Here is a 22,888-nt window from a genome sequence, read left to right as displayed (position 1 = left end):
CAGTTGGTGTTGGTCTCAGGCAGCTCACTGACGCGGATCCCCCACCGCCGCCTAGGCAACGCACCGAGCAGCAGCAGCGCGGGCAGCGCCGCCAGCCCCGCGCCCCGACACCGCCGCATGCCGCCGCTCCGCCGGCCGAGCCTCGCTGTGCCCCTCAGCCCCGGCTCTGCTGCGGCCGTGCCGCCTCCTCTGCAACGCCGCCAGCTCCGCCCCGGCCCAAATCAGCCCCCGCCTCTCCCCGCAGCAGCACCTTCAGCAGCGCCACCAGCACGCTGGGCACGGCCAGCGACAAGAGCCAGCTGTGTCCCATCGCACACAGCAGCCGCCCCGCGTGGGGAGCAGATCCAGCCCGCACCATCTGCAGCGGGCAGCTGCCGGCCCCGCTCGGCTGCGCTCAGGCTCTGCGGGAGCCTGGCAAGCTGCTGCTCTGTGCTCTTCAGGGCCACAGCAGCGCTCGGGGCCCTGGCAGAGGCAGCAAATTCCCTCCCGATGAGGGACACACACGGACACAGCCAGGGCCGTGCTCAGCGCCGTGGAGCCACAGAAAAATCCGTGCTTCCCGTGTGTCCGTGCAAACGGGGCTGCTCCGAGAGCTCACAAGGCAGGAACACACAACCAGCGCTGGGCACTGCTGGGGACATGTGGGGCAAAAGCAGCAGGGCTGGAATGTGGCAGGACAAGGACCCAGGCAAGTAGAGGGGAGATTTTAATTTCATTAGAGACTGCACAATGCAGACATGAGTCAAAATAATACAAAACTGTTTTGCAATGGATGTGCTACGATGGATGGCGTCAAAACCATTAGACCATAGTACACGCATGTGGATGGAAAATCTGATGAACACCGGGTTGAGATCAGGGTCCCTTCCCCAAGTTCAGCCTTGCCCTGACACATCCCCTCCCTGCCCTGCCTTGTTGCACAGCCGAGGCAGCTCCCTGCACCAGGGTGTCTCGCAGAGCACAGAGGTACAAGGCACTGTCAGAGAGCTCCACTTCCTCCAGCTGCAGGACACTGGATTTGCCCGTGCTGTTCAGGTGCGTGGTGATCCGGCCGCTGTGCTTGGGGCCACTCCCTGCTTGATAGGAGAGCAGCTGTGGGGCTTGGCCTTTCTGCAGCTGGTACCAGAACAATCCCCTAAAATCACTGCTCTGGTATTTGCAGGTGGTGTGGAAGGGGTGTCCCTGCTTCACCGTGACTGGTCCATCATCCTGGGTGACCGTGTCCTGCCCCGTGGCGCCTGGAAGAAAGTGATGGTGAGCTGCTGCTAAGGGAAAGACTCCAGGTACAAAAAACAGATTGGGTCCAAAAGCAGTCTGCAACTAGAGATGTGAAGAAGTACTGGTAACAGCGATTTTGGGTAGGATTTCAAAGCTGTCAGCACGACAAACCCTGACAAGGTCTCCTCTATGTTCCTGCTCCTACATCTGCTTCTTAGACGACCCGGGAACAGCCTAAATTTTGTGCATTCCAGCAGGCTGAGGAACCCATGGAGGTACAGGAAAATAATTAATCCTGCTGCCCCGACCTTGTCACTCATCCCTGTCATCACTGAGTGTTCCTCAATCCCTGAGGGAGCCATAGTTGTGCTGGCAGCCCAGAGAACTCTGGAAGCCCTGGCAGAGCTGTGTCAGCCTGGAGGCAGAATGGCACGCCCTGATAATGACAGTGAAATGGGAACTTTAAGATGCCTGGGACAGATTTGACAGGATCTGGAAATTTACATTAAAAGAGGAGCAATATCTGACTACAGAGATAGCTGAGATCTCCTGAGTTAGTTGAAAGAGATCAGACGAGAGACGTAGAGGGAGATGAATTGAAGGTGAGAGAAAAGACTGGGAAGGGGTCCAAGATTTCTCTTCTCTCTCTTCCTTTTTTCCTTACAAATCAAAGAACTTCTTGAGCACACACTTGTAAAACCACTAAGAGGCACCGATTTTTCTCAGCCTTTCCCCTCTAATCACTGATATTTCCTTACAAGGTCCCGATAAGGCTGTTGAGCATTTCCTGCGGGTAAGAAGAAGAGGAAGAGAAGCAGAAGTGTGCCTTTGGAAAGAGCCAGGACTTACCCAGGAGCCGGGCCAGCAAGACGCTGAGGATGAGAGATGCGAGGTGCATGCCGAGAGCGAGCTGCGTGTTTGCTGAGTGAGGAAGAGTCCGAAAGCACGCGGCAGCGCCGAGAGAACGGAGCTGCCGGGAGCGGCTCTGGGCGGGAGCAAAGGCAGCAGCGGCGGGAGCAGGCAGAGCAATGCCCTGGCCTTGCAGCGCCTGAAATGCTCCTTGTGCGTTTGTCGCTGCTCCAGCAGCAGCCGCCGAGGCTCCCTCAGCCATCGGCACCGGGAGCATTCCGTGCCTCTGGGGCCTCGCTCATGGCAAGGGGCTGTTCCCGCTCAGCTCGCAGTGGAGTCCTCACCTCCGCAGCTGGAACGGCCAGCTCTGCTGCACAGCCAGGCCTGGGCACTTGGCAGCTCAGGAGCTTCTTCCCCACTGAGCTTTCTCACCTTCCCGAGGTGTCCTCCGCTCTGTGGTGTCACTGCTAATCCCCAAATCCAGACGACCTTTGGACCACTCCGACGCTCAAGACTGCACAGATTGAGAAGCATTCCATTATTTGTGCTCCCTAATCCCATAAATCCTCGTCACACCTCCTTTATCCTCCTATTCCACTTGTCTCTTCTTGCCACTGGCAGCGCTCGGCCCGAGCCACTTTACAGCAGTTTCCTAATGGCCCATCAATTGGAAGCAGAAGAGCTCTGAGCTCCCCACTGCTCTCCTTTATCACCCACTGCCAGACAGGTGTCATTTGTTGTGCTTTGTTCATCACTTTCCCTGTTCCTTGTTCCTCCCTTGGAAAGGAAAATGAACGTGATGTGAGCCTCGGAGAACCAGACACTCTCGCCTTTCACATGCCCTGACTGTGGCCTCTGCTGAACTTGCTCAGCCCATGGAGTTCCTCAAGATGCTGAAAGGCTCCTGTCCCCAAAGGAAACGGGGTCTCTAGAACAAGTGTCAGGAGAGAAACCTGATGTGGAGCTCAGTCTTTCAAGTGTCTCCCTCCAACACTTGCACCATTGCTAAATTCTGGCAGTTGTTCTTCTGGATGCTTGGCAGGTTAGTAACGTGAAGGGAAAAGACTAACTAGTTTAATGGGGCAGGTGGGTGTGAAGGAGTGCTTCGAGGATTTGAAATGCTCCTCTACTCCTCGCAATTTACTGTTTTACTTCCCGGCTGTTCTACTGTTTCAGGAAGGTGCTGAATATGCTCACTCATGAGTGTCTGGGGAAAAGTGATGATGGGAACGAAGCATGTAGAGAAGTGATTTCCATGCTCAGGAGGGATAGAGAGCACACCTCATTTACACATCCAGGTGAGAATGCTGATTCATATGACACTTGCAGTATGGAACAGAGACATTTCTACAGCGACAGAGATGGGGATTCCTTTGTCAGCTCAGAAAGTCTGACTGCAAACCCCTCTCATGCCATGACCCACTGAGGTGACAGCACTCCATGAATTAGCCCGTGTGCGTGTCAGTGCAGCAGCTCGGTCAGTTCGCAGCCCAATAGCTCTGAAGGAGCAGCTCTTTGCTTTGCAGAGCCGGCTGAGAGCATCAGCAGCAGCAGGCGCGGCCGGAGGGCGAGAGGCGCTGGCAGAGGCGCCTTTGGGCGCAGCAGTTGGGTGCGAGGCGGCGGCGGGCTCGGGAGCGAGGGGAGGCCGGGCTGTGCGCGGCGAGCGTGCGAGCGCAGGGTGCGGGCGGGTTGTGAGGCCGTGCGGGGCCGTGCGGGGCCGTGCGGGGCCGGTGCGGGCGGGCTCGGGGCAGAGGAAGGAGCTGCGGGGCCGCGCGGGCCCCGGCGGCCGGAGCGGCAGCGCCCCCTGCTGGCCCCGCCCGGCCCCGCCCGCGCCGGTTCGTGCCCGGCCGCAGCCCCGGCTCCTCTGCCCGTGGCCCAGCGCGCAGTAATACACGGCCGCGTCCCCGCGCCGGGGCCAGCCGAGCCGCAGCGCGCTCCAGCGCCCGTCCTCCGACACCCGCAGCTCTCCCGCTATGGCCGGCACCTCCTTGGAGCCTCTAGCAGCGAGGGTGAGGAATTCGGGTGCTCGGCCCGGGAGCTGACGGTAGAAATGAATGTATTCCTCGGTCTGTTTTTTAGGATGTGAGCAGGTGATGTTGATGCCGGTGCCCTCGGTTGTCTCCAGGAATGGCTCCTGCTCTACCTGGGCTCTGATTGAAGCCACTGCCGGGGAGAAAAATGGCGAAACATCAAATTCTACCCTGCTCCACTGCACAGATCAAATTCCTCAGAAGCAGTCAGGAATGTACAGAGATGATTAGAAGAACAGGACCGAGAAGTTCACGATAAGCAAGAATGGAAGTGTCCATTATTGCTTTGTGGAGAGATGAATGTGGGAATGACAGAAAGAACGGTGCAGTCACTGGGGAACGGGAGGATGTGGGAAAAAGAACTAAATGAAAAGAAGAAAAGTTAGAAGTGCTAAGGAATGGCTTTATAAGTAATTAAGGAGAGGAATGGAATGCTCGAACGGGGTTGGACATAAGAGTAGAATCAGGAGACCTCTGAGGGACTACGAGATGGAGAAGAGGGAGGGATGAATGGCAGAACAGCTCTCGAGAAGAGTTCTAAGAAGAAACCAGGCAAGACTGCAGCCTGCGGGGACGAGCAGGATCACCCCAGTCCCAGACGCAGCCCGATCGTCATCCCCTCGCACCGAGCAGCAGCAGCGCGGGCAGCGTCGCCAGCCCCGCGCCCCGACACCGCCGCATGCCGCCGCTCCGCCGGCCGAGCCTCGCTGTGCCCCTCAGCCCCGGCTCTGCTGCGGCCGTGCCGCCTCCTCTGCAACGCCGCCAGCTCCGCCCCGGCCCAGAGCCCTGCGCCGCCGCTGCTCGGGCTCTCGCCGGTTCCGGCCAGGGAACGGAGGGGAGGCGAGCGCGGTGCCAGCGGGGCGGCGCTCGGGGCTCTGCGCGGCGGAAGCGGCGGCGCCGGGCTGGGGGCAGGGATCGGGCTGGTATCGTGGAGCTGAGCATTGACAGGCCCTCCATCATCTGTTCACTCACATCTCTCCTTTGCTGTCATGCTGGGGACTCCCGAATTGTCCTTCAGGGCACTGGAAAGAAACCCACTTCCACGGATACAGGAGCTGGGCATAAAGCCTCAGCCTTTCTCTGTGTACACGAAACCAAACTGATGCACCTCAGGGAAAAGCAGCTGTGCACTGGCTTGGAGAGTCCTGTCCGTGTGTCTGTGTGTCTTTGCAGCTGTGTGTCCGTGTGTCTGTCTGTCCTTGTATCTGTGTCTGTGGGTCCATGTGTCTGTATATGTGTGAGCAATCCTAGCCATGCTGAGGTACTCCCAAAAATTCTAACAGAATGAATCTAAAATCCAAACCTGGGTGATACCATCCTTGTTGGGGCTGGCAATTGGCAGGAGCAGACCGTGATGTTTAGAGCAGCTGGAAAAGGACAGCTCAAGAAGCTGGGAGTGCATTTCAGTGTCTCTTCCCTGGACAAATGTGGAGGCTGCTACATCATTGATCAGCTGCACACAGGTTCCTTGTGACTCTTGAAACCAGGTCAGTCTGATACCCCTTCCCTTTCTCTTAAACTTAAAAAATTATCCACGTGACAAATATGTCAGTGGAGATTGTTTTTTTCTGTGCTCTGTCCGCACTGAAGACAAATATATATCTGAGACATTGGATAATAGAGAAAAGCAGAATAGTGTCTGTAGGGTCTCATGCTTAAGAAATTAGGAGACACACTCTGGGCCAGGCTGCTATTTGCAGGGCAAGGAAGAAAGCTCCTTGCCGAGGCTCCAGCTCCCAACTCAGCAGTGGCCTTGGTTGCTCTCATTCACCCCTGTGCTCTCTGCTTCTTGTCTGCTCCCTCTGCCGGGTGCACTTTTCACTTGGAGCCGTGTCCTGCTACAGCCCGTGCTGGCCATGCCGGCCCTGCGGCCCCACCCCGCTGGCCAAGAGCTGCAATGAGCCCTGTGCCAGGCAGTGCCAGGACTCCACCGTCGGCACTGAGCCCTCCCCCGTGCTGGTGACCCTGCCCAGCCCCATGCTCAGCTCCTTCCCACAGAACACCGGGCTGGGATCCTCCACCCCGGCTGCTGTTGGCAGCATCCTCAGCTGTGACTGAGTGCCCATCAGCTCTGGGGGCTGTGACCCGGCTGGCATTTCCAGGTGCTGCTATGGCACAAGGTCCCTGCTCTGAAGCTGATGCTGGGAAAGCCCCATGGAGACAGCTCAGGTTGCTCAGAACATGGTGCAGGACAAAGGATGGACATTTCTCAGTGTTGGTCCCAGGACAGCTGCAAGGCTTTGCCTTTCCCTTTTCTTTGTTTGCTTTGTCTCCCCTTGGCAGTGCGGTGCCAGCAAGGGCAGCCTGGTGGGGCCCATCAGTCTCGTCTCCCTGTCTGGGGCAGGTAGACAGGCACCGTGTGGGAACCTCTGCAGTGCCAAGAAGGACGGATTCTGAGATGGCCCCGGGCTGCCAGCACTGCTGTTGTGCACTTGTGCTGAGTTTCTTTGTGTCTTTGGCCTCATTAAATGTCTCTGCTGCATTCAGGCCTGGTCTCTCTGCAATCATTCCCCCCCTGCTCTCCAATTTGTCAAAGTAAAAGGGAGCCTAGCAAGGCTGGGGCCCCAGCAGACCTGCTGTTTGCAACCAGAGGAGTGCTGCTGGGAGATGTGGTGGCTGGAGGCCGTGTTGGGCACAGCAACTATGAAATGGCAGGGTTTTTATTTCATGGAAATGAAGGGATATCAAGAAAACCTCTACCCTGGAATTCCAGAGGACTGACTTCGGCCTGTTGAGGACACTGATTTGGAACGTCCCTTGGGAAGCAGCTCTTGAAAACAAAGGGGCCCCAAAGACTGGATGTGATTTAAGAAATAAATCTCATAGGCACAGAAGCAGCCTGGACCTCTGTGCAAAAAGATATAGAGGTAGAGAAGAACTGCCTGGCTGAGAAGGGAGCATTCCCAGGAACTCTGGGAATAAATAGATGTTTCATCACCTTTGGAAAAGGGCAGGCAGCTCAGGAAGAGTTGGACGATGTCATTAGGTCATGTAGAAAGAAAAGCAGAGAGGACAAAGCGCAGAACTTGATCTAGCCCATTCTGTAAGGGATAACAATGTTTTTACAAATACATTAACGAGGACTGAGAATAATCACTATTCTCCATTGTACACCGTGGGCAATATATTCACCAAAGCCAAAGGAACTGCTGAGGTGATTAGCAACTTCATTGGTTCAGTCTTCAGGAGCAGGATCCTCACGGGAACTGGCCTCATGGTCTGGGAGAGAGGGAAGATAAGCAGCATGGAACAACTGTAATCCAGATGGACAAAGTTAAAGATTGGCTAAGGGATTTAGATGCTCAAAAGTCCTTGGGATTGGGAGGGATTTGTGCTAGGGAGATCAGGCAGCTGGGGCAAATGATCATTAAGCCAGTGCTGAGAAGAGGGGCAGAGGGAGGATTGTGACTCCGAGCTGGTCGGTGACTCGGTGCCGGTGTGGATTTTGAAGTCTGTATCGGCATCGGTCCCATTGCCGGTGCCGGTGGCGGCAGCGCCCCGGGATCCCGGGCCGAGCGGGGCGAGGCGGCCCCGGCGGCCGGAGCGGCAGCGCCCCCTGCTGGCCCCGCCCGGCCCCGCCCGCGCCGGTTCGTGCCCGGCCGCAGCCCCGGCTCCTCTGCCCGTGGCCCAGCGCGCAGTAATACACGGCCGCGTCCCCGCGCCGGGGCCAGCCGAGCCGCAGCGCGCTCCAGCGCCGATCTGCCGACACCGTCAGGCGGCCCGCAATGGACGGCACCTCCTTGGAGCCTTTAGCACTGACCCCTAGGAGTTCGGGCGTTTGGCCCGGCCGCTGACGCAAGAAGTAGACAAAATCGCCGGTCCGGATATTGGGGTGTGAGCACTTGATGGTGATGCTGCTGCCCTCGGTGGTCTCCATGAATGGCTCCTGCTGCACTTGGGCAATGACCGCAGCCACTGTCAGGGAGACAAAAGGAACAAATCTCAGCTCCTATTTTCTATCCAGCTCTGCCTGCCAATCACCAGAAGAAAGCCCGCAGAAGCAGTCAGGAACACGGAGAGATAGGAGTAAAACAGTTCCCAGAGGATGTCAAGATACGCAGCAATGGAAGTGTTCAAAAATTGCTTGTGGAAAGACTCATGCTAGAATGATAGAAGGAATAGAAGGGTCACTAGAGAAAGGGATCATGTGGGAGAAAGCACAAAAAGACAAGAAGAAAAGTAACATGGGCAAAGGACTGACTTCATGAGTTACAAAGCAGGAATGCTTGTGCAGGTTTGGCATAGTTTGGGATGGAGAAGAGGGAGGGATGAACGGGAGAACAGCTCTCGGGCAGAGATCTGTGAATAAGCCAGGCAGGACGGCATCCTGTGGGGACCTGCGAGATCCACCCCATCCCCAGACCGCGGCCCCCCTTCGGCACCCCCGCGCACCGAGCAGCAGCAGCGCGGGCAGCGCCGCCAGCCCCGCGCCCCGACACCGCCGCATGCCGCCGCTCCGCCGGCCGAGCCTCGCTGTGCCCCTCAGCCCCGGCTCTGCTGCGGCCGTGCCGCCTCCTCTGCAACGCCGCCAGCTCCGCCCCGGCCCAAATCAGCCCCCGCCTCTCCCCGCAGCAGCACCTTCAGCAGCGCCACCAGCACGTTGGGCACGGCCAGCGACAAGAGCCAGCTGTGTCCCATCGCACACAGCAGCCGCCCCGCGTGGGGAGCAGATCCAGCCCGCACCATCTGCAGCGGGCAGCTGCCGGCCCCGCTCGGCTGCGCTCAGGCTCTGCGGGAGCCTGGCAAGCTGCTGCTCTGTGCTCTTCAGGGCCACAGCAGCGCTCGGGGCCCTGGCAGAGGCAGCAAATTCCCTCCCGATGAGGGACACACACGGACACAGCCAGGGCCGTGCTCAGCGCCGTGGAGCCACAGACAAACCCGTGCTTCCCGTGTGTCCGTGCAAACGGGGCTGCTCCGAGAGCTCACAAGGCAGGAACACACAACCAGCGCTGGGCTCTGCTGGGGACATGTGGGGCAAAGGCAGCAGGGCTGGAGTGAGGCAGGACAAGGACCCAGGAAAGCAGAGGAGAAAATTTTCTTTCTTTAGAGACTGCACAATGCAGAAATGTGTCAAAATAGTCGAAAACGCATTTGCAATGGATATGCTACGACGGATGGGGTCAAAACAATCAGACCATAGTACACACATGTGGATGCAACTTCTGGTGATCACTGGGGTGAGATCAGGGTTCCTTCCCCAAGCTCAGCCTTGCCCTGACACATCCCCTCCCTGCTCTGGCTTTGTTGCACAGCCGAGGCAGCTCCCTGCACCAGGGTGTCTCGCAGAGCACAGAGGTAAAAGGCACTGTCAGAGAGCTCCACTTCCTCCAGCTGCAGGACACTGGATTTGCCCGTGGTGTTCAGGTGCGTGGTGATCCGGCCGCTGTGCTTGGGGCCACTCCCTGCTTGATAGGAGAGCAGCTGTGGGGCTTGGCCTTGCCGCAGCTGGTACCAAAGCAAGGCATAAAAATTACTGCTCTGGTATTTGCAGGTGGTGTGGAAGGGGTGTCCCTGCTTCACCGTGACAGGTCCATCATCCTGGGTGACCATGTCCTGCCCCGTGGCGCCTGGAAGAAAGCCAACTTCAGCAGTTCCACAGGGAATTATTATGTGAAGCTAAATGATGTGGATACAAATCCCCGGTAGAGAAAGCTCCCTGCCTCGTAGCAGAGTCCTGAAAAATTTTGGGTAGGAGTTCAGAGCTCTCTGCTCTGCATCACCTAAAGGAGAGCTGGACTGTGTCTCTGGTCTTGCTCATTCTGCACAGAGCAGCCGGGAACAACCTGATACACTTGAATTTTTTGAGCTGGATCTGCATCCCTCCAGCTGCCTGAGGAGCCCACCGAAGTACAGCAGAAAGGTTCATCCTGCTCCCCCATCCCTGTCACTTCTGAGGGCTCCTCAATCCCTGAGTACATACAACCCTGAGATTGGAAAGAGGGAGCCCTGGTCGTGTTGCCAGCTCAGAGAACTCTTGAAGCCGTGGCAGAGCTGTGTCAACCTGGAGGCAGAATGGGACACCCGGATAATGTCAGTGAAATGAGAACTCTGAGGTGCCCGTGGCAGGTTCACTGGGATCCTGCAATGTACGTTTCAGTAGGAAGAACGTGGGACTGTAGCGATAACTCAGATCTTCTGAGGTGACTACACGTGGATCAGACGAGACAGGTATAGGGCGATGGATTGAAGGTGAGAAAAGACAAAGCAGAGGTCTAAAGTTTCTCTCCCTTCCTTTTTCCTTTACAAACAGAAGAGCTTCTTGAGCACACACTTGCAAAACCACTAAGAGGAGCCGATTTTTCTCAGCATTTCCCCTCTAATCATTGATATTTCCCTACAAGGTCCTGATAAGGCTGTTGAGGATTTCCTGCGGGTAAGAAGAAGAGGAAGAGAAGAAGTGTGCCTTTGGCAAGAGCCAGGACTTACCCAGGAGCCGGGCCAGCAAGACGCTGAGGATGAGAGATGCGAGGTGCATGCCGAGAGCGAGCTGCGTGTTTGCTGAGTGAGGAAGAGTCCGAAAGCACGCGGCAGCGCCGAGAGAACGGAGCTGCCGGGAGCGGCTCTGGGCGGGAGCAAAGGCAGCAGCGGCGGGAGCAGGCAGAGCAATGCCCTGGCCTTGCAGCGCCTGAAATGCTCCTTGTGCGTTTGTCGCTGCTCCAGCAGCAGCCGCCGAGGCTCCCTCAGCCATCGGCACCGGGAGCATTCCGTGCCTCTGGGGCCTCGCTCATGGCAAGGGGCTGTTCCCGCTCAGCTCGCAGTGGAGTCCTCACCTCCGCAGCTGGAACGGCCAGCTCTGCTGCACAGCCAGGCCTGGGCACTTGGCAACTCAGGGGCTTCTTCCCCACTGGGCTTTCTCACCTTCCCGAGGTGTCCTCAGCTCGGTGAGGTCACTGCTAATCCCCAAATCCAGACGACCCTTGGACCACTCCGACGATCAAGACTGCACAGATTCAGAAGCATTCTCTGGTTTGTGCTCCCTAATCCCATAAGACCCACTCACACCTCCTTTATCCTCCTATTCCACTTGACCCTTCTTGCCACTGGCAGCGCTCAGCCCGAGCCACTTCACAGCAGTTTCCTAATGGCCCATCAATTGGAAGCGGGAGAGTTGTGAGCTCCCCACTGCTCTCCTTTATCACCCACTGCCAGACTGGTGACATTGTTGTGCTTTGTTCATCACTTTCCCTGTTCCTTGTTCCTCCCTTGGAAAGGAAAATGGACGTGATGTGAGCTTCAGAGAACAGACACTCTCGCCTTTCACATGCCCTGACTGTGGCCTCTGCTGAACTTGTTCAGCCCATGGAGTTCCTCAAGATGCTGAAAGGCTCCTGTCCCCAAAGGAAACGGGGTCTCTAGAGCAAGTGTCAGGAGAGAAACCTGATGTGGAGCTCAGTCTTCCAAGTGTCTCCTCCAACACTTGCAGCATTGCTAAATCCTGGCATTTGTTCTTGTGGATGCTTGACATGTTACTAACGTGAAGAGAAGGGACCAATTAGTTTAATGGGGCAGGTGGGTGCTAAGGAGTGCTTCGATGATTTGAAATGCTCCTCTACTACTCCTGACTTATTGTTTTCCTTCCCGGCTGTTCTACTGTTTAAGGAAGGTGCTGAATATGCTCACTCATGAGTGTCTGGGGAAAAGTGAGGATGGGAATGAAGCATGTAGAGAAGTGATTTCCAGGCTCAAGAGGGATAGAGAGCTCACCTGATTTACAAATCCAGGTGAGAATGCTGATTCATATGACACTTGCAGTATGGAACAGAGACATTTCTACAACGACAGAGCTGGGGATTCCTTTGTCAGCTCAGAAAGTCTGACTGCAAACCCGTCTCACGACAGGACCCATGGAGGTGACAGCACTCCATGAGTTAGCCTCTGTGTGCCTGTCAGTGCAGCTGCTCGGTCAGTTCGCAGCCCAGGAGCTCTCCAGGAGCAGCTCTTTGCTTTGCAGAGCCGGCTGAGAGCATCAGCAGCAGCAGACGTGGCTCGAGGGCGAGAGGCGCTGGCAGAGGCGCCTTTGGGCGCAGCAGTTGGGTGCGAGGCGGCGGCGGACTCGGGAGCGAGGGGAGGCCGGCTCTGCGCGGCGAGCGTGCGAGCGCAGGGTGCGGGCGGGTTGTGAGGCCGTGCGGGGCCGTGCGGGGCCGGTGCGGGGCCGTGCGGGGCCGTGCGGGGCCGTGCGGGGCCGTGCGGGGTCGGTGCGGGCGGGCTCGGGGCAGAGGAAGGAGCTGCGGGGCCGCGCGGGGCCCGGCGGCCGGAGCGGCAGCGCCCCCTGCTGGCCCCGCCCGGCCCCGCCCGCGCCGGTTCGTGCCCGGCCGCAGCCCCGGCTCCTCTGCCCGTGGCCCAGCGCGCAGTAATACACGGCCGCGTCCCCGCGCCGGGGCCAGCCGAGCCGCAGCGCGCTCCAGCGCCGGTCTGCCGACACCCGCAGCTCTCCCGCTATGGCCGGCAGCTTTTTGGAGTCTTTGAGAATGCTTGCGAGGAATTCGGGTTCCCTGCCCGGGAGCTGTCGGTACCAGTGGATGTAATTGTTGGTCTGGATTTTGGGATGTGAGCAGGTGATGTTGATGCCGGTGCCCTCGGTGGTCTCCAGTGACGGCTCTTGCTGTATCTGGGCTCTGATTGCATCCACTGAGGGGGAGGAAAGAAATTGCAAACCTCAATACCTACATTCTCCCCAGCCCTCCCCTGAACCAGATCCTTCAGAAGCAGGCAGGAACATACAAAGATGATGAGTAGAATACTTTGCAGAGGATGTCAACATGTGCAGGAACGGTTATGTCCATCTATACTATCATAAGTACATAAAATATGCAAAAAGACACAGAGGAAAGGAAGGTATATTAATCGTTGGAGAAAGAAGAGGGTGATGGGTTTTCTGAGTGAATAAGAAATGATGCAAAGTAAGCGATGGACTCGAGGATGGTTATGGGGCGGAGGTCCGTGAAGAAGCCAAAGGGGGAGGTAATTTTTAGGGACCTGCGGGGTCACCCCAGCCCCACTCTGCGCACCGAGCAGCAGCAGTGCGGCCAGCGCCGCCAGCCCCGCGCCCCGACACCGCCGCATGCCGCCGCTCCGCCGGCCGAGCCTCGCTGTGCCCCTCAGCCCTGGCTCTATGCTCTGACTGTGCCGGCTCCTTTTCTCCCCTCTCCTCTCTCTCCATCGCCCCCAGCTCCGCCCCGGGGTTGAGTCCTGCGCTGGCGCCGCTCAGACTCTCGCCTGGGCTCGGAGCACTCGGGCTCTGCACAGGCACAGCTTGTTGTCCTGGCAAATGGGACTCTTCCCCTCCTCCAGCAAAGACATCCCAGCGAGAATTAGCCGGCACAGCGCCAGCTGCAGCCTGAGAGGCAGCAACAAGGCCCTGCACCAGAAGATGGAGCAGCTTCCCCGAGCTGCCTCTGTGCTCAGGGACTGGAAACAGCAGCCAGGGATTTTCTGCAGATGGCAATCAGGAGGCTGAAAGCCCCATGTTCCAGCAGCTGTTCGTAGCCTAGTCTCATGTTGCAGAGAACTTCCAGAGTCTAGTCTGTATTCCCTGTTTCCTTTGTACAGGTGGCTCCAGGATTTTCTGGGAACAACTTGAGCAACAGAGGCCAGTTCACTGCCTTTTCTTGGTTGTTCGGTGTCACCTCCAAACTTGAGGAGAGTGTCCTACTTCCCACTATTCATGACATTCATGGTAATGTGCAACACTAGTGGTCCTACTGCTGATCCCTGAGAGACCCCAGAGTTGTCTGCCAGCTGCTATTTGAAGCAATGGCTACAACTCTTTAGGCCTGGTAGGCCAGACAATTTTCCACTCACTTTATCACGCTCTTACTGATCCCTTCCGTCACCAATATGGTCACAGAGGAAGGGCAGTAGAGGAGGCCACTGCAGCTGTATCCCCCGTCAGTGCTGCATAAAGGGGAACAGTCACCTCTCTTGACCTCCTGACAACACCTGGTCTAATGGAGCTGGGGTTACTGTTGGACTTCTTTGACACAAGGGAATTTGCAGTTTACCTTGTTCAGTTGCATGAGTTTCCCATCAGCCCATTTCTCCTGCTTGCTGAGGTCCCTCTGGATGCTGGCCTGACTCTCTGATGCATAAGCCTCTCTTCCCAGTTCAGTGTTGTGTGCAAACCTGCTGAGGGTCCACTCTGTCCAGTCAGCCACATCATCAGTGAATTGGTAAACAGAACCCATCAAGTCCTGACCATTTGGATGCACCACCAGTCACTAGTCTCCAACTTTATTTTGTACTGCTCATCATTGATCCCTGTGCCTGGCCAGTCAGTTTTCATTCTACCTTGCTGTCTGCTCATACAACATCAACAGTTTCTCTGTAAGGCTCCTACAGGAATCCACACAAAAGTGCCAAATGCTTTGCTTACGCCCAAGTAGAGAAGATCCACCATTCTTTCTTCCTCTCCTGAGCCTGTCACATCACCACAGCACTTTATCAAGAAGGTCAGGCATAACTTCCCCTTGGTGAAGCCCCACTGACCTGCTCCTGGTGACTTTCTCATCACTGACATGCCTTCATTAGGAGAGCTTTCCAGGACTAGTTGCTCTATCACCTTCTAAGGGGCTAAGGTGAGACTGAAAATGCTGTGGCTCCCTGGGTTCTCCTCTTCTTCTTGAAAACAGAAGTGGCACTTGTTTTGCTCCAGTATCCAGTCACCATGCTCAACTGAAGGTAACCAAGAGTTTTCTCCCCTTTTCTGTATCCCTTGTGCATGACAGGAGAAGGCAAAGCCAGCCACCTGAATTGTCCTGGGCTCTGTGTTTGGAGGGATACAGTCAAAGCCAGGAACAAGGCCACTTCTTTGAGACAAAGGCCCCTAAGATCCCAATAGAGTGACCCAGACTGACATAATTTACTTTTAATGTATTCCCGTAGCATGTGGTTTGAGTCCTGTGCTGACGTTGATGTGTTTTGATGCAGAAATGCTTGGGCCTCTCATCTTGTCATGCAAAAGATGCCTTCATTGAGGAATGTGCCAGAAATAAAGCAGGAAGCGAAAACACAACCATTTAAGAAGCCAAACCACAGCTCACAGCATTACATGAGATGTTTTGCATTCAAGATGAATTTGTCAGAAAATGATCACCTCTAGAAGGGATACCTCCGGCAGCCTGAGTCAGTAAAGTCCATGGTGAAACCCAGCCCAGCTCTTTGCTCTCTCATGCCCATTCTATTGCCTTCTTCCCCTTGGGAATCAGGTGAGCCTGAAACCTTTTCTCCCTCTCTGCTTTCTCTAAAGGGAGTTCTCACCTCAATGGACCCCTCAGCTGATTCCAGCTGTCTTCTATGATGGCTCTTGGGGCTGTTTGTTATGGGAGAGAGAGGTGGTGAGAAGGGAATGCAGGGAGGCTGGGATGGTCATCACTTATCATCTTGGGGCCTGGGCAATGGCTGCATAGGAGCTTGTGGCCTTTTTTAGGCCCTGGCAGGATGAGGCCAATGAGCCCTCACATTTCTGCAGAACCTCCACCTCGTGGCCCTGCATGTTATTTAACTCCTGATGTGGTGACAGGCTGCTCTTCATGTATCCTTATATTGTGTATCTTCCCTGACCTCTTTCCAGGTGCCTCTCATGCCCCAAGACATGTCCTGCATAGAGAAGTGCCAACCTTGCTGGCTCTGCCAGCCCTGCGGCCCCACCCCACTGGCCAACAGCTGCAATGAGCCCTGTGTCAGGCAGTGCCAGGACTCCACTGTGTTCATCCAGTCCTTTCCTGTGCTGGTGACCCTGCCCGGCCCCATCCTCAGCTCCTCCCCACAGAACACCGCCATGGGATCCTCCACCTCAGCTGCTGTTGGCAGCATCCTCAGCTCTCAGGGAGTGCCCATCAGCGCTGGGGGCTTTGACATCTCCTGCATCACCAACTGCTATGGTGGCAGCAGATGTTGTCCCTACTAAAGCTGCTGTCAATGGCCTAAATAAGGACCCCCAGCAACTCAGAACACGAAGCTGGACAGAGGATCAAACCTTTGTGTCATTGTTTTAAGAGTAGCTGATTATCACTAATTTGCCTTGCCACAGCAAACTTGAATGGATCAGCCTGAGGAAGGGGATACTGGGCTCTCTGAAAACTTAGCAGTGCCTTCCTCTCCTTTCTTTCACTCTCACACTTTCTCACTCTTGCCTTTGTTCTCTACTGCTTCAATCAAAACCAGCTGTGAGAACCCCAGAAACCAGCATGCAGGGGCATACTGGACTGTGTCCTGTTGTTGGGCAAGTAAAAAGTTTCCCTTTGGGAACTCTGCTACAGGAAAAGGATAGAGATTCTTGGCTGTTTCTGCTCCTCTTCATACCTGGAGCCTCTACTTAGAATTAATTAATTCTCACCTTTGTGTACATTTGTCTAGGTTTGAAAAGACAGGAGTCTGTGAAGGAAGGCAAAAGCCTCCTGTGAAATGGAAAATGTAAACCCCCTCCCTCCAAATTACCACAATTTAACAAAAGGCTCTCAGGCAAAGATATTTGAATGGTAATAACAGTTCTTTACTAGGAAAAAAACTAAATAATAATAATAACAAAACCAAATGTAATTAGTACAAACTAAACTAGTGAGGGAGTCAGAAACCTGACATCCTGAGGAGTCAGGGTGTTGGGAATAGTCCAGTTAAATGGTGTCTGCTCCTCCTGGAGTGGCAGATGAAATGCTGCTGAAGTGGTGATCTCTAGAAGGGTGTCGTTTTCTCTGAAGGTCTGGTAGTAGTTGGGCCTGGTCTTCCTCTGGGAATTCAGCAGAGAAGCTGCTCCTCTGGGAATCCAGAGAAGTGGCTACCAGTGTCTCCAAAAGTGCTGATTTTATGCAGGTAGGAATGCTTGGCTCCTCCCTCTGGGTGGAGCATCTCACAATGGGATGATGTCACTTTACTGGTCATGCAGCGAGTCATTCAATGGTCCATTAACAGAAGATATCTCCCTGGAGGGAGACATTGTTCTTGGAAGAGATAAGAAAACTGCCCAACCTCCAACAGATGGCAATAGAATACATGCTTATCTTACAAGCCAGGACAACATTAAAAACTTGATGCAACCTTTCCTGTGTCTTTTAGCTGTCTTTCATATGTACACTGAGTGCTGAGCAGAAAAGCCATTAGTTGAGGGGCCCAGAGGAACCCTTCATCATTCTTAGTGGCACTGGGGGGTTGGACAAATTGTAATGATTCTTCTTTCCAGCACTGCTTCCACACATTGAGGCAGCATAGAATTTCACAGAACTTTGGGTTGGAAAGATCTTTTAAATTTCTCCTACTCTAATCTCCCTACAATGAGTAGTGACACCTTCCACTAGGTTATTCAAAGCCCCACACAACCTGACCTAGAACATGTATAGGGATCTATAATTTCTCTGGGCAATATATTCCTCTGTATTACCACCCTCTTTGTAAAAAAATTCTTCATCGCTAGTCTGAATCTACCCTCTTCTAGTTTAAAACTGTTTCCCTTGCCCTGTCACAAAATAAAATCTGCTAAGGTATTTCTTTTAAGCCTCCTTTACATGCTGAAAGACTGCAACAAAGTCTCCTCAAAGCCTTGTCTTCTCCAGACTGAATGAGCCCAATTGTCTCAGCCTGTCCTCACAAGAGAAGTGCTCCTACCCTCAGATCATTTTTGTGGCCTCCTCTGGGCTTGTTTCAAAAGATCCAGGTCCTCCTTCTGCTGAGGACTACGGAGCTGGAGGCAGTATTCGAGATGGGGTCTCAATGTAGAGGGGTAGAATCAGGAAAGAGTTGGCTTCTTGGGCTGCAAGAGCACATTTTCAACTCATAGCCAGTCTTTCATCCATGAAGGAAGACATCCCTAGTTATTCCACTGCCAGTCCTTGCCTGGCTGTGTCTCCTCTCAGAAATACTACTTGGACTGAAGTACATCATACAATCAGGACTCCTGAAAACTGCTGTTCTCTAGAAGAGAACTGTAGACATGTGGGAAGCCCTGAGGAGGTCAGCATTTCCACAAGTTCTCAGGGAAGAATGCTTCTCTTGCTTTGTGTGAAGCTGTGCAGGGCAAGAATGCTCACAAGCGAAAGAATGGCAGGAATTGGAAATGGGTTAATAGCCTTGGAATGGTCTACATTCCCTACTCCACTACTTCTCTCCTCCATCCCCTGATCCAGGGGCCATGGTCAGCGTGCCTGGTCACGGGCAGCAGAGACAAATTCCCCATGCCGCCCTCTCCGCCTGCAGCACAGCCTCTGGCCTGGCTCATCTGGTGTTCCTTGTGGGGCTGGGGTGTTCCCAGGGCAGCAGTGGCATCAGCTGCGGCAGGCCCCACGCTGGAGTCCCCCCTCCCTTTGAAGCCAGCACGCAGCAGGTGAAGCCAGCCCCGGGACAGGGAGCGGTGGCCAAACACACAACAGGGATTTGTTCTGCCCTGTCTTGCCCCAGGACAGAGAAGCTTTCCTGAGGCCCAAGAACTCTATGGCCTCACTGGCGTCACAAGCCAGCCACAAGTGCACTTCTCCCCCAGATAGTCTGTGGGAGTCAGAGCAGAGTCAGCAGGTAACCCCAGGACAGGGAGCACCAGGACCAAGACCACCTAGACCCAATTCAGCCATGGCCTCAGCTCCACTTCAGTCCCTGCCAGGGGCTCTGTGACAGCCCAGGCCTGTCCCAGCTCTGCCCTCTCAGTTCCTGCATCTGGCCTGAGCTACTCTTGTTCTCCTGACCTGGCCAGGCCCCTTCACCACCCACAGCAGTCCCAGGATGGATCCTGTACATGGACCTCTCTTGAGTCTTGCCTTGCCCTGAGCCCCAGCACCAGCTCTGGCCCTGGCACTCCTGCCCAGATCTGGCCCTCCTGGGACCTCCTGCACATCTTGTAGAACAGATTAGGGCAATAATTGACAGACACTTCAGGGGCAGTATTTTCTTCTAAGATAGAGGTCTGAGATGGACAAGATCTCTTCCATTTTCTCAGTAGAGGTGCTTCCCTCAACAACTGGCTCCCAAAGGCCCACGTTTCCTCAGGACTGGTGGTGAATACACATCCACAGCCTGGAGAGCACCAGCCAGCACTTTTCTTGCACTTTTTCTCTGCAAGGTTTTGACTCCTATGGCTTCCCTCCAAACAGTGATCCCTTTCCTGAAGAGTCATGGCCTTTTAAAGCACATTTCTATGTATATTGCTTCCCAGAGGATGGTGTCCCTCCTCCATGGCCTGTGGGTATGACTGTGTCTTTGCCCTGCGCCACTGCAAAAAGGGTTTTCTTTTTGAACAGATTTGCAAACATCATTCTAGCAATCCAGATTAAAAATTATTGGATGATGATTTTTGAAAAATATGAAGGTGGATCTTTCCCATGACCAGCTACCCAAAATATGTTTCAGAAGATTCAGACTAGCATCTCTTGTAGCAATTTTCCCTAATGTATTCTTTAAATAAAACTTATAACCCAAGCGTGGAAGTGTGTGATCTTTCAGATCAGACCTGGTCAGGCTGCTTCACCCCACTCCATTGTGTTTTTTTAATTGCACATTAAAAAGAAAAAAGTTTTACTTTTTTAAAAAACAACTTCCTTTCCCACTCCACACATCTTATAGTTAAAAGGGTTGGATTGGATGACCTTTTAAATGTCCCTTCTAACCTAAACCAACCTATGACTTCTTGATTCTATGAACATCTTAGTCTCACCAGGACACATTACAGGGTAAACTACCGTGTTTAGGGATTTTTCTTTTATTAGGTGCTGTATGTTACACTTCTCAGCCATCATCAGTCACTTTCAGTTGCTCCCAGAAAAGCTGGTTGTTGTCCCATGACAGAAGATATGACAATCATCATGGGTTTCCATAATAACACTTGATTCTCTTGGTGTTCTTTTTGGCTCAATAGGCCACGAGACTGAAAAGCACAGTGGACTAAATCAAGCAGACTGGACCGTTTAATGTCATCTTACTTGTATAAAAAATTTTCATTGTTCTCCCAAGAAGAAATAGATTTGTGCTGCCCTTGTTTACCCAGGAGCACCTGCTCATTCTTACAATACTGTGGATGCTGCCTTTCCAGAGGAACATTGACAGGCTGAAGAAATGGCCTGACAGGAACCTCCTGCAGTTCAGCATGGGGAAGGGCAAAGTCCTGCATGTGGGGAGGTGCAGCCCTGTGCATCAGTACATGTTGGGCACCCCTCAGCTGTAAAGCCCTTTTGCAGAAGATCTGGGATGTCCTGCTGGACACTGAGTTGATGATGAGCCAGCAATAGGCCCTTGCCTCAAAGAGAGCCAAAAGTGTTCTGGGCTGCAGTGGAAGGAGTGCTACCAGAAGGTCCATGAAGAAGACTGTTTCTCTCTATCCAACACCAGTAAGGGTGCTCCTGGTGTACTGGTTCCTTTTCTAGACTCCCCAGTACAAGGGAGCTATGCAAGTGCTGGAACGAATTAAATGAAGAGACAAAAAGAGGATGAATTAAATCACAGGAGCATCTCTCTTATAAGGAAAGGCTGGGAGAGCTGGGACTCTTCATTACAGAGAAAAGGATTAGATGAATTTTACTAACATATATAAACACCTGAAAGGAGGCTATGGTGCTTTGATGCTGGCTGGATGCCAGATGCCCACCAAAGCTGTCCCATCACTCCCTCTCCTCAGATGACAGGGGAGAGAAAACACAAGAGGCTTCTGGGTCTAGATGAGGACAGGAAAGATCACTCATCAATTACCCTCATGGGAAAACCCAACTCAGATTGGGGAAATTGATTTATTTTAATCCAGTCAGCATATGGTAATGAGGAATGAACCTAAAATCTAAAACCTCCTTCCCCCCCACTGCTCCCTTCTTCGTCAGCTCATCTTCACTCCTTATTTTCTCCTCTCCAAAGGGACAGGGATTTGGAGTTGTGATCAGTTCAACACATCTCTGCAGCTCTTTTGTCCTTAGGGGAAGGAACTCTGACACGCTTCCCTTGTGCCAGCAGAGGCTGTCTCCCATGGGAGACAGTACCCCATAAACTTCTCCAATGTGAGTTTTTCACATGGGCTACAATTCTTCACACATCCTGCCTGCAAACTTGTGCTAGCATGGGCCTGTCACTCACAGAGCACAGGTCCTGACAGGAGCCTCATTCAGCGTGAGCTTTTACAGGGTCACCTGGAGCACCTGCCTCCCCTCTTCACTGAGACTGGTGTCTGCAGGTTGTTTCTCTCACATCTTCTCTCACCTCTCTTCTAGCTGCTGTTCCACACTAGGTGTTTTCTCCCTTCCTAAACATGTTATCCCAGAGATGTTTCCACTACTGCTGATGAGCTCAGCCTTGGTCAGTGGCGGATCAGTCTTAAATCCATCTGGTGTTGGCTCCCCCACAACCAAAACCTTGCCATGCAACCCAAATCCAGAGGGTGCAAGGTAAAGAGAGCCAGGCACTTCTCTGAGGTGCCCAGTGATGGGACCACAGGAAACAAGCACAGGCTGGAACACTGGAAGCTCTGTGTGAAACAGGAAAGCCCTTCTTAATGTTGAGGGTGACCAAGCACTGGCTCACATTACCCAGATGAATTGAGGATTCTCCCTCTTTGGAGCTAGTGGAAGGACATAAGGAAATCTTTAGGAGCAAGAAAATGAAACCCAACAGTGCAGCCCAAATGCCTGAGATTCTGAACTCAAATGAAACCTGGAGCAAGTTGGGAGGCATGAAGGAAAGAGCCACGGCATATAATTTTCCAGTGGTATCATGGCACATCTTTGGGTGACCAGTCAAGAGTTGAAGAGCTGGGAGCAGCTGCACCTCTTCCAGTCAACAAGGCCACAGGCAACACCACCAGTGAGCTCCAGGCCAACCTCATTTCCCTGCACTGTACCCATCCAGCACTTGAGCAAAGGATTCCGCAGACACTGACACATTCCTGCCCTGGAAATCCTGAGGCGTCTCAATCTCAGCACTCAGAAAAAGCCTCCATGAAGAAATGTCTATGACATAAGCCAGGAAATGAAAAGGTGGCAACATGGAAAACAAGCACCCAGACCATGTTATTATCTGGGATGTTTTCCATACATCATGAGCACCTTAGGAAATGATCACTTTCATAGAAGCCACCTCTGGGCCTGGGGCAACACAGAGTGACTATAAAAGCCAGCCCAACTTCATGCTCTCTCATCCACTTCTCTTGCCTCCTTCTCCTTGGAACCCAGGTGAGTCTAAAGCCCTTCCCCCTATCCTTTTCCGGTGAAGAAGATGTGTGTTCCTATAGCCTGTGAGAGCATCCTTAGTGATGCTGCTGCTGAGGGATCAGAGAAGAACTAAGGTCTGACTTCGTGTCAGAATTTGGCTTAGGGAGCTCTTTAATGAAGAAATAAGGTGACACTTTGCAGTACTGTGTCAGGATGAGGATGAAAACCCCTTTCTTTCACTGCCCAGTTTCTCTCTTCTGACTTGAGCAGGTACCATTGCAGTTCTTGCAGTGGGATGATGGACTCATGGCTGATGGCTCCCCAAATGTGCCTCCTTTCCTTCCCTTCCCTCTCTCTCAGGTACATCTCCAGCCTCAAGACATGTCCTGCAACACCCAGTGCCGGCCCTGCCAGCCCTGTGGCCCCACCCCGCTGGCCAACAGCTGCAATGAGTGCTGTGTCAGGCAGTGCCAGGACTCCACCGTGTTCATCCAGCCTTCGCCCGTGGTGGTGACCCTGCCCGGGCCCATCCTCAGCTCCTTCCCACAGAACACCGTGGTGGGATCCTCCACCTCTGCTGCTGTTGGCAACATCCTCAGTTCTGAGGGAGTGCCCATCAACTCTGGTGGCTTTGACCTCTCATCCATCACCAACCGCTACGGTGGCAGCAGATGTCGTCCATGCTAA

General features: G+C 53.9%; 1 protein-coding gene, 1 pseudogene and 4 gene segments (V, D, J or C); 2 read left to right on the top strand and 4 right to left on the bottom strand.

Annotated features, from left to right (window-relative positions):
• Positions 1-855: 855 nt before the first annotated feature.
• LOC144247466 (T-cell receptor alpha chain V region 2B4-like) lies at positions 856-2,333 on the bottom strand. The segment is given in 2 exon segments: positions 856-1,238; positions 2,068-2,333. Coding segments are annotated over 2 exon segments (645 nt in total).
• Positions 2,334-2,648: 315 nt separating this feature from the next.
• LOC144247465 (T cell receptor alpha variable 26-1-like) lies at positions 2,649-4,868 on the bottom strand. The segment is given in 3 exon segments: positions 2,649-2,844; positions 3,936-4,230; positions 4,724-4,868. Coding segments are annotated over 3 exon segments (546 nt in total).
• A 2,596-nt stretch (positions 4,869-7,464) lies between these two features.
• Positions 7,465-8,544, bottom strand: LOC144247464 (immunoglobulin heavy variable 5-51-like). The segment is given in 2 exon segments: positions 7,465-8,012; positions 8,490-8,544. Coding segments are annotated over 2 exon segments (603 nt in total).
• Positions 8,545-11,112: 2,568 nt separating this feature from the next.
• On the bottom strand, positions 11,113-13,160 carry LOC110483424 (immunoglobulin heavy variable 5-51-like). The segment is given in 3 exon segments: positions 11,113-11,175; positions 12,286-12,725; positions 13,106-13,160. Coding segments are annotated over 3 exon segments (558 nt in total).
• Positions 13,161-15,603: 2,443 nt separating this feature from the next.
• Positions 15,604-16,002, top strand: LOC110483423 (feather keratin Cos1-2). Its single transcript, XM_021553349.2, is given in 1 exon segment — positions 15,604-16,002. A coding segment is annotated over 1 exon segment (399 nt).
• A 6,086-nt stretch (positions 16,003-22,088) lies between these two features.
• LOC110483421 (feather keratin Cos1-2-like) lies at positions 22,089-22,888 on the top strand (annotated as a pseudogene).

Source organism: Lonchura striata, chromosome 25, assembly GCF_046129695.1.
Source record: "Lonchura striata isolate bLonStr1 chromosome 25, bLonStr1.mat, whole genome shotgun sequence".
NCBI classification, from domain to species: Eukaryota; Metazoa; Chordata; class Aves; order Passeriformes; family Estrildidae; genus Lonchura; species Lonchura striata.
This window is presented reverse-complemented; position numbering and strand designations above follow the sequence as displayed.